Genomic DNA, 9,050 nt, shown 5'->3' on the forward strand with positions numbered 1-9,050 from the left:
ACCCTCTCCTCTCCTCCTCTCCTCCCTGTCTCTACCCTCTCCTCTCCTCCTCTCCTTCTCTCTACCCTCTCCTCTCCTCCTCTCCTTCTCTCTACCCTCTCCTCTCCTCCTCTCCACCCTGTCTCTACCCTCTCCTCTCCTCCTCTCCTCCCTGTCTCTACCCTCTCCTCTCCTCCTCTCCTCCCTGTCTCTACCCTCTCCTCTCCTCCTCTCCACCCTGTCTCTACCCTCTCCTCTCCTCCTCTCCTCCCTGTCTCTACCCTCTCCTCTCCTCCTCTCCTCCCTGTCTCTACCCTCTCCTCTCCTCCTCTCCACCCTGTCTCTACCCTCTCCTCTCCTCCTCTCCACCCTTTCTCTACCCTCTCCTCTCCTCCTCTCCTCCTCTCCACCCTCTCCTCTCCTCCTCTCCACCCTGTCTCTACCCTCTCCTCTCCTCCTCTCTCCCCTCTCCTCTCCTTCCTGTCTCTACCCTCTCCTCTCCTCCTCTCCTCCCTGTCTCTACCCTCTCCTCTCCTCCCTGTCTCTACCCTCTCCTCTCCTCCTCTCCACCATGTCTCTACCCTCTCCTCTCCTCCTCTCTACCCTCTCCTCTCCTCCTCTCCTCCCTGTCTCTACCCTCTCCTCTACTCCTCTCCTCCCTGTCTCTACCCTCTCTCTCTCCTCTCCTCCCTGTCTCTACCCTGTCCTCTCCTCCTCTCCTCCCTGTCTCTACCCTCTCCTCTCCTACTCTCCTCCATGCCTCTACCCTCTCCTCTCCTCCTCTCCACCCTGCCTCTACCCTCTCCTCTCCTACTCTCCTTCTCTCTACCCTCTCCTCTCCTCCTCTCCTCCCTGTCTCTACCCTCTCCTCTCCTCCTCTCCTTCTCTCTACCCTCTCCTCTCCTACTCTCCACCATGTCTCTACCCTCTCCTCTCCTTCTCTCTACCCTCTCCTCTCCTCCCTGTCTCTACCCTCTCCTCTCCTCCTCTCCTTCTCTCTACCCTCTCCTCTCATCCTCTCCTCCATGCCTTTACCCTCTCCTCTCCTCCTCTCTACCCTCTCCTCTCCTCCTCTCCTCCCTGTCTCTACCCTCTCCTCTCCTCCTCTCCACCCTGTCTCTACCCTCTCCTCTCCTCCTCTCCTCCCTGTCTCTACCCTCTCCTCTCCTCCTCTCCTCCCTGTCTCTACCCTCTCCTCTCCTCCTCTCCACCCTGTCTCTACCCTCTCCTCTCCTCCTCTCCTCCTGTCTCTACCCTCTCCTCTCCTCCTCTCCTCCCTGTCTCTACCCTCTCCTCTCCTCCTCTCCACCATGTCTCTACCCTCTCCTCTCCTCCTCTCCACCCTTTCTCTACCCTCTCCTCTCCTCCTCTCCTCCTCTCCACCCTCTCCTCTCCTCCTCTCCACCCTGTCTCTACCCTCTCCTCTCCTCCTCTCTCCCCTCTCCTCTCCTTCCTGTCTCTACCCTCTCCTCTCCTCCTCTCCTCCCTGTCTCTACCCTCTCCTCTCCTCCCTGTCTCTACCCTCTCCTCTCCTCCTCTCCACCATGTCTCTACCCTCTCCTCTCCTCCTCTCTACCCTCTCCTCTCCTCCTCTCCTCCCTGTCTCTACCCTCTCCTCTACTCCTCTCCTCCCTGTCTCTACCCTCTCCTCTCCTCCTCTCCTCCCTGTCTCTACCCTGTCCTCTCCTCCTCTCCTCCCTGTCTCTACCCTCTCCTCTCCTACTCTCCTCCATGCCTCTACCCTCTCCTCTCCTCCTCTCCACCCTGCCTCTACCCTCTCCTCTCCTACTCTCCTTCTCTCTACCCTCTCCTCTCCTCCTCTCCTCCCTGTCTCTACCCTCTCCTCTCCTCCTCTCCTTCTCTCTACCCTCTCCTCTCCTACTCTCCACCATGTCTCTACCCTCTCCTCTCCTTCTCTCTACCCTCTCCTCTCCTCCCTGTCTCTACCCTCTCCTCCTCTCCTTCTCTCTACCCTCTCCTCTCATCCTCTCCTCCATGCCTTTACCCTCTCCTCTCCTCCTCTCTACCCTCTCCTCTCCTCCTCTCCTCCCTGTCTCTACCCTCTCCTCTCCTCCTCCTCCCTGTCTCTACCCTCTCCTCTCCTCCTCTCCTCCCTGTCTCTACCCTCTCCTCTCCTCCTCTCTACCCTCTCCTCCTCTCCTCCCTGTCTCTACCCTCTCCTCTCCTCCTCTCCACCCTGTCTCTACCCTCTCCTCTCCTCCTCTCCACCATGTCTCTACCCTCTCCTCTCCTCCTCTCTCTACCCTCTCCTCTCCTCCTCTCCTCCTCTCCTCCTCTCTACCCTCTCCTCCTCTCCTCCCTGTCTCTACCCTCTCCTCTCCTCCTCTCCACCCTGTCTCTACCCTCTCCTCTTCTCCTCTCCACCCTGTCTCTACCCTCTCCTCTCCTCCTCTCCTCCCTGTCTCTACCCTCTCCTCTCCTCCTCTCCACCCTGTCTTTACCCTCTCCTCTACTCCTCTCCTCCCTGTCTCTACCCTCTCCTCTCCTCCTCTCCTTCTCTCTACCCTCTCCTCTCCTCCTCTCCACCCTGTCTCTACCCTCTCCTCTCCTCCTCTCCTCCCTGTCTCTACCCTCTCCTCTCCTCCTCTCCTCCCTGTCTCTACCCTCTCCTCTCCTCCTCTCCACCCTGTCTCTACCCTCTCCTCTCCTCCTCTCCTCCCTGTCTCTACCCTCTCCTCTCCTCCTCTCCACCCTGTCTCTGCCCTCTCCTCTCCTCCTCTCCACCCTGTCTCTACCCTCTCCTCTCCTCCTCTCCTCCCTGTCTCTACCCTCTCCTCTCCTCTCCACCCTGTCTCTACCCTCTCCTCTCCTCCTCTCCTTCTCTCTACCCTCTCCTCTCCTCCTCTCCACCCTGTCTCTACCCTCTCCTCTCCTCCTCTCCTCCCTGTCTCTACCCTCTCCTCTCCTCCTCTCCTTCTCTCTACCCTCTCCTCTCCTCTCCTCCCTGTCTCTACCCTCTCCTCTCCTCCTCTCCTCCCTGTCTCTACCCTCTCCTCTCCTCCTCTCCACCCTGTCTCTACCCTCTCCTCTCCTCCTCTCCTCCCTGTCTCTACCCTCTCCTCTCCTCCTCTCCTCCCTGTCTCTACCCTCTCCTCTCCTCCTCTCCACCCCTGTCTCTACCCTCTCCTCTCCTCCTCTCCACCTTTCTCTACCCTCTCCTCTCCTCCTCTCCTCCTCTCCACCCTCTCCTCTCCTCCTCTCCACCCTGTCTCTACCCTCTCCTCTCCTCCTCTCTCCCCTCTCCTCTCCTTCCTGTCTCTACCCTCTCCTCTCCTCCTCTCCTCCCTGTCTCTACCCTCTCCTCTCCTCCTGTCTCTACCCTCTCCTCTCCTCCTCTCCACCATGTCTCTACCCTCTCCTCTCCTCCTCTCTACCCTCTCCTCTCCTCCTCTCCTCCCTGTCTCTACCCTCTCCTCTACTCCTCTCCTCCCTGTCTCTACCCTCTCCTCTCCTCCTCTCCTCCCTGTCTCTACCCTGTCCTCTCCTCCTCTCCTCCCTGTCTCTACCCTCTCCTCTCCTACTCTCCTCCATGCCTCTACCCTCTCCTCTCCTCCTCTCCACCCTGCCTCTACCCTCTCCTCTCCTACTCTCCTTCTCTCTACCCTCTCCTCTCCTCCTCTCCTCCCTGTCTCTACCCTCTCCTCTCCTCCTCTCCTTCTCTCTACCCTCTCCTCTCCTACTCTCCACCATGTCTCTACCCTCTCCTCTCCTTCTCTCTACCCTCTCCTCTCCTCCCTGTCTCTACCCTCTCCTCTCCTCCTCTCCTTCTCTCTACCCTCTCCTCTCATCCTCTCCTCCATGCCTTTACCCTCTCCTCTCCTCCTCTCTACCCTCTCCTCTCCTCCTCTCCTCCCTGTCTCTACCCTCTCCTCTCCTCCTCTCCTCCCTGTCTCTACCCTCTCCTCTCCTCCTCTCCTCCCTGTCTCTACCCTCTCCTCTCCTCCTCTCTACCCTCTCCTCCTCTCCTCCCTGTCTCTACCCTCTCCTCTCCTCCTCTCCACCCTGTCTCTACCCTCTCCTCTCCTCCTCTCCACCATGTCTCTACCCTCTCCTCTCCTCCTCTCTACCCTCTCCTCTCCTCCTCTCCTCCTCTCCTCCTCTCTACCCTCTCCTCCTCTCCTCCCTGTCTCTACCCTCTCCTCTCCTCCTCTCCACCCTGTCTCTACCCTCTCCTCTTCTCCTCTCCACCCTGTCTCTACCCTCTCCTCTCCTCCTCTCCTCCCTGTCTCTACCCTCTCCTCTCCTCCTCTCCACCCTGTCTTTACCCTCTCCTCTACTCCTCTCCTCCCTGTCTCTACCCTCTCCTCTCCTCCTCTCCTTCTCTCTACCCTCTCCTCTCCTCCTCTCCACCCTGTCTCTACCCTCTCCTCTCCTCCTCTCCTCCCTGTCTCTACCCTCTCCTCTCCTCCTCTCCTCCCTGTCTCTACCCTCTCCTCTCCTCCTCTCCACCCTGTCTCTACCCTCTCCTCTCCTCCTCTCCTCCCTGTCTCTACCCTCTCCTCTCCTCCTCTCCACCCTGTCTCTGCCCTCTCCTCTCCTCCTCTCCACCCTGTCTCTACCCTCTCCTCTCCTCCTCTCCTCCCTGTCTCTACCCTCTCCTCTCCTCTCCACCCTGTCTCTACCCTCTCCTCTCCTCCTCTCCTTCTCTCTACCCTCTCTCTCCTCCTCTCCACCCTGTCTCTACCCTCTCCTCTCCTCCTCTCCTCCCTGTCTCTACCCTCTCCTCTCCTCCTCTCCTTCTCTCTACCCTCTCCTCTCCTCTCCACCCTGTCTCTACCCTCTCCTCTCCTCCTCTCCTTCTCTCTACCCTCTCCTCTCCTCCTCTCCACCCTGTCTCTACCCTCTCCTCTCCTCCTCTCCTCCCTGTCTCTACCCTCTCCTCTCCTCCTCTCCTCCCTGTCTCTACCCTCTCCTCTCCTCCTCTCCTCCCTGTCTCTACCCTCTCCTCTCCTCCTCTTCTCCCTGTCTCTACCCTCTCCTCTCCTCCTCTCCACCCTGTCTCTACCCTCTCCTCTCCTCCTCTCCACCCTGTCTCTACCCTCTCCTCTCCTCCTCTCCTCCCTGTCTCTACCCTCTCCTCTCCTCCTCTCCTCCCTGTCTCTACCCTCTCCTCTCCTCCTCTCCACCCTGTCTCTACCCTCTCCTCTCCTCCTCTCCACCCTGTCTCTACCCTCTCCTCTCCTCCTCTCCTCCCTGTCTCTACCCTCTCCTCTCCTCCTCTCCTCCCTGTCTCTACCCTCTCCTCTCCTCCTCTCCTCCCTGTCTCTACCCTCTCCTCTCCTCCTCTCCTCCCTGTCTCTACCCTCTCCTCTCCTCCTCTCCACCCTGTCTCTACCCTCTCCTCTCCTCCTCTCCTCCATGTCTCTACCGTCTACTCTCTTCTTAACCCTCTGTGTGTGGAAGGAAGTTTTATTTATAACATCTGTCATTAAACGTAATGTCTGGGCGGGTACCATCAAGGCTTCTTCGTCAGTCTTTTTGTCTCCACCTCTGTCTGCCTTCATATGTCTCTGTCTGCCTTCATCTGTCTCTGTCTGTCTGTCTGTCTGTCTCTGTGTCTGTCTCTGTCTCTGTCTCTGTGTCTCTGTCTCTGTCTCTGTCTCTGTCTCTGTCTCTCTCTCTGTCTCTGTCTCTGTCTGTCTCTGTATCTGTCTCTGTCTGTCTCTGCCTCTGTCTGTCTCTGTCTCTGTCTCTCTCTGTCTGTCTCTGTCTCTGTCTGTCTCAGTCTGTCTATGTCTGTCTCTGTCTCTGTCTCTCTCTGTCTCTGTTTCTGTCTGTCTCTGTCTCTTTCTCTTGCTTTGCCTCCGTCTCTCCCTTGGTACCTCTTCCTCTGTCTCTGTCTCTCTGCCTCCTCTCTCTCTATCCCTCCCTCCTTCCCCCTCCCTCCCTCCCTCCCTCCCTCCCTCCCTCCCTTCCTCTGTCTGGTGTCTGTCGTTCTCAGTGGTCCTGTGTTCACTCCATCCATCAAACCCTCCCTCCCTCCCTCCTGTGTTAAACTGACACAGTGTTTGTCGTTCCCAGCGGTGCTGTGTTCTTGCCATCTGTCACTCCTGCTCTCCCTCCGTATGTTCCTCTTCTCTCTCCCTCTCTCCCTCCGTATCTTCCTCTTCTCTCTCCCTCTCTCCCTTTCTCCCTCCATATCTTCCTCTTCTCTCTCCCTCTCTCCCTCCGTATCTTCCTCTCCCTCTCTCCCTCTCTCCCTCCGTATCTTCCTCTTCTCTCTCCCTCTCTCCCTCTCTCTCTCTCTCCCTCTTTCCCTCCGTATCTTCCTCTTCTCTCTCCCTCTCTCCGTCTCTCCCTCCGTATCTTCCTCTCCCTCTCTCCCTCTCTCCCTCCATATCTTCCTCTTCTCTCTCCCTCTCTCCTTCCGTATCTTCCTCTTCTCTCTCCCTCTCTCCCTCCATATCTTCCTCTCCTCTCTCCCTCTCTCCTGCCGTATCTTCCTCTTCTCTCTCCCTCTCTCCCTTCATATGTGCCTCTTCTCTCTCCCTCTCTCCCTCCGTATCTTCCTCTTCTCTCTCCCTCTCTCCCTCTCTCCCTCCGTATCTTCCTCTTCTCTCTCCCTCTCTCCCTTCATATGTGCCTCTTCTCTCTCCCTCTCTCCCTCCGTATCTTCCTCTTCTCTCTCCCTCTCTCCCTCTCTCCCTCTCTCCCTCCATATGTGCCTCTTCTCTCTCTCCCTCTCTCCCTCCGTATCTTCTTCTTCTCTCTCCCTCTCTCCCTCTCTCCCTCCGTATCTTCCTCTTCTCTCTCCCTCTCTCCCTCCGTATCTTCTTCTTCTCTCTCCCTCTCTCCCTCCGTATTTTCCTCTTCTCTCTCCCTCTCTCCGTCTCTCCCTCCGTATCTTCCTCTTCTCCCTCCCTCTCTCCCTCCGTATCTTCCTCTTCTCCCTCCCTCTCTCCCTCCGTATCTTCCTCTTCTCTCTCCCTCCGTATCTTCCTCTTCTCTCTCCCTCTCTCCCTCTGTATGTTCCTCTTTTCCATCACTCTCTCCCAGCGCTACAGGGGTCAGTAGGAAGCAGCCTTCTGATGAACCCACTGTTTGTTTCTTGTGTTTGTATGGGATGAATGGATGGAATGAATGGGTGTTTTGGGGGAAGAAAGAATGGTTAGAGGAATTGATAATGGCTCATTTCCTCACAGAAATTGTATGTGTACACAGATGCACTTGCTACGTCATTGTATGTTATACACCATATGTATGTTGACTCAATGTTTGAGATATGGAAATGTGATCTGCATGTGTACAGTATGCATGTTCAAGTATGTACTGTGTGTGTGTGTTTGTGTGTGTATGCTTGTAAACACACACATCACCTCTTCTTAATACTTATTTTGAACCCTCCACTCTTCCTCCCTCTTCCTCCACTCTTCCTCCCTCTCCCTCCACTCTTCCTCCCTCTTCCTCCCTCTTCCTCCCTCTTCCTCCACTCTTCCTCTTCCTCCACTCTTCCTCCCTCTTCCTCCCTCTTCCTCCCTCTTCCTCCACTCTTCCTCCCTCTTCCTCCACTCTTCCTCCCTCTTCCTCCCTCTTCCTCCACTCTTCCTCCCTCTTCCTCCACTCTTCCTCCCTCTCCCTCCACTCTTCCTCCCTCTTCCTCCCTCTTCCTCCCTCTTCCTCCACTCTTCCTCCCTCTTCCTCCCTCTTCCTCCACTCTTCCTCCCTCTCTCCTCTAGTTGTTAACTGTACAGAGCCAGGTCATGTAGAGAACAGCGTCCGACAGGTGTTTCCTAAAGGCCCTGGTCGCTATAGCTTCCAGACTGCTGTGTCCTACCGGTGTAACCCTGGTTACTACCTACTGGGAACCAGCACTCTGTCCTGCCAGGGAGATGGCACCTGGGACCGATCTCTGCCCAAATGTCTGTGTGAGTACCAGGCATACAAACACACACACACACACACACACACACACACACACACACACACACACACACACACACACACACACACACACACACACACACACACACACACACACACACACACACCATGGGACTTTAGCACACACACACACACACAAACATACCACACACACACACTCTCACACAAACAAACACACACACACACACACAAACCATGGGATTTTAACACACACCTGTGGTTTAAAATAGCACCGCTATGAACCCCAGTGTTTTTTAAACACACTCACTGTTTTTGATGTTATTTCCCAGAAGGCATTACTTCAGATACAGTGGGGAAAAAAAATATTTTGTTAGCCACCAATTGTGCAAGTTCTCCCACTTAAAAAGATCAGAGGGGCCTGTAATTTTCATCATAGGTACACGTCAACTATGACAGACAAAATGAGAAAAAGAAATCCAGAAAATCACATTGTAGGATTTTTTATGAATTTATTTGAAAATTATGATGGAAAATAAGTATTTGGTCACCTACAAACAAGCAAGATTTCTGGCTTTCACAGACCTGTAACTTCTTCTTTAAGAGGCTCCTCTGTCCTCCACTCGTTACCTGTATTAATGGCACCTGTTTGAACTTGTTATCAGTATAAAAGACACCTGTCCACAACCTCAAACAGTCACACTCCAAACTCCACTATGGCCAAGACCAAAGAGCTGTCAAAGGACACCAGAAACAAAATTGTAGACCTGCACCAGGCTGGGAAGACTGAATCTGCAATAGGTAAGCAGCTTGGTTTGAAGAAATCAACTGTGGGAGCAATTATTAGGAAATGGAAGACATACAAGACCACTGATAATCTCCCTCGTTCTGGGGCTCCACGCATGATCTCACCCCGTGGGGTCAAAATGATCACAAGAACGGTGAGCAAAAATCCCAGAACCACACGGGGGGACCTAGTGGATGACCTGCAGAGAGCTGGGACCAAAGTAACAAAGCCTACCATCAGTAACACACTACGCCGCCAGGGACTCAAATCCTGCAGTGCCAGACGTGTCCCCTTGCTTAAGCCAGTACATGTCCAGGCCCCTCTGAAGTTTGTTAGAGTGCATTTGGATGATCCAGAAGAGGATTGGGAGAATGTCATATGGTCAGATGAAACCAAAATAGAACTTTTTGGTAAAAACTCAACT

The 9,050-nt window shown here is 55.2% G+C and overlaps 1 protein-coding gene across 1 annotated transcript in view; it reads left to right on the top strand.

Moving 5' to 3' along the window:
• The window catches only part of csmd2 (CUB and Sushi multiple domains 2), a 421,278-nt gene that overhangs the window by 348,241 nt on the left and 63,987 nt on the right, over positions 1-9,050 (top strand). Inside the window, exon 51 of the mRNA XM_045225492.1 lies at positions 8,309-8,333. Within this exon, the coding sequence (XP_045081427.1) occupies positions 8,309-8,333 (25 nt within the window). The remainder of the gene's footprint in view (positions 1-8,308; positions 8,334-9,050) is intronic.

The sequence above is a fragment of the Coregonus clupeaformis genome, chromosome 16 (genome assembly GCF_020615455.1).
Source record: "Coregonus clupeaformis isolate EN_2021a chromosome 16, ASM2061545v1, whole genome shotgun sequence".
Lineage (NCBI taxonomy): Eukaryota > Metazoa > Chordata > Actinopteri > Salmoniformes > Salmonidae > Coregonus > Coregonus clupeaformis.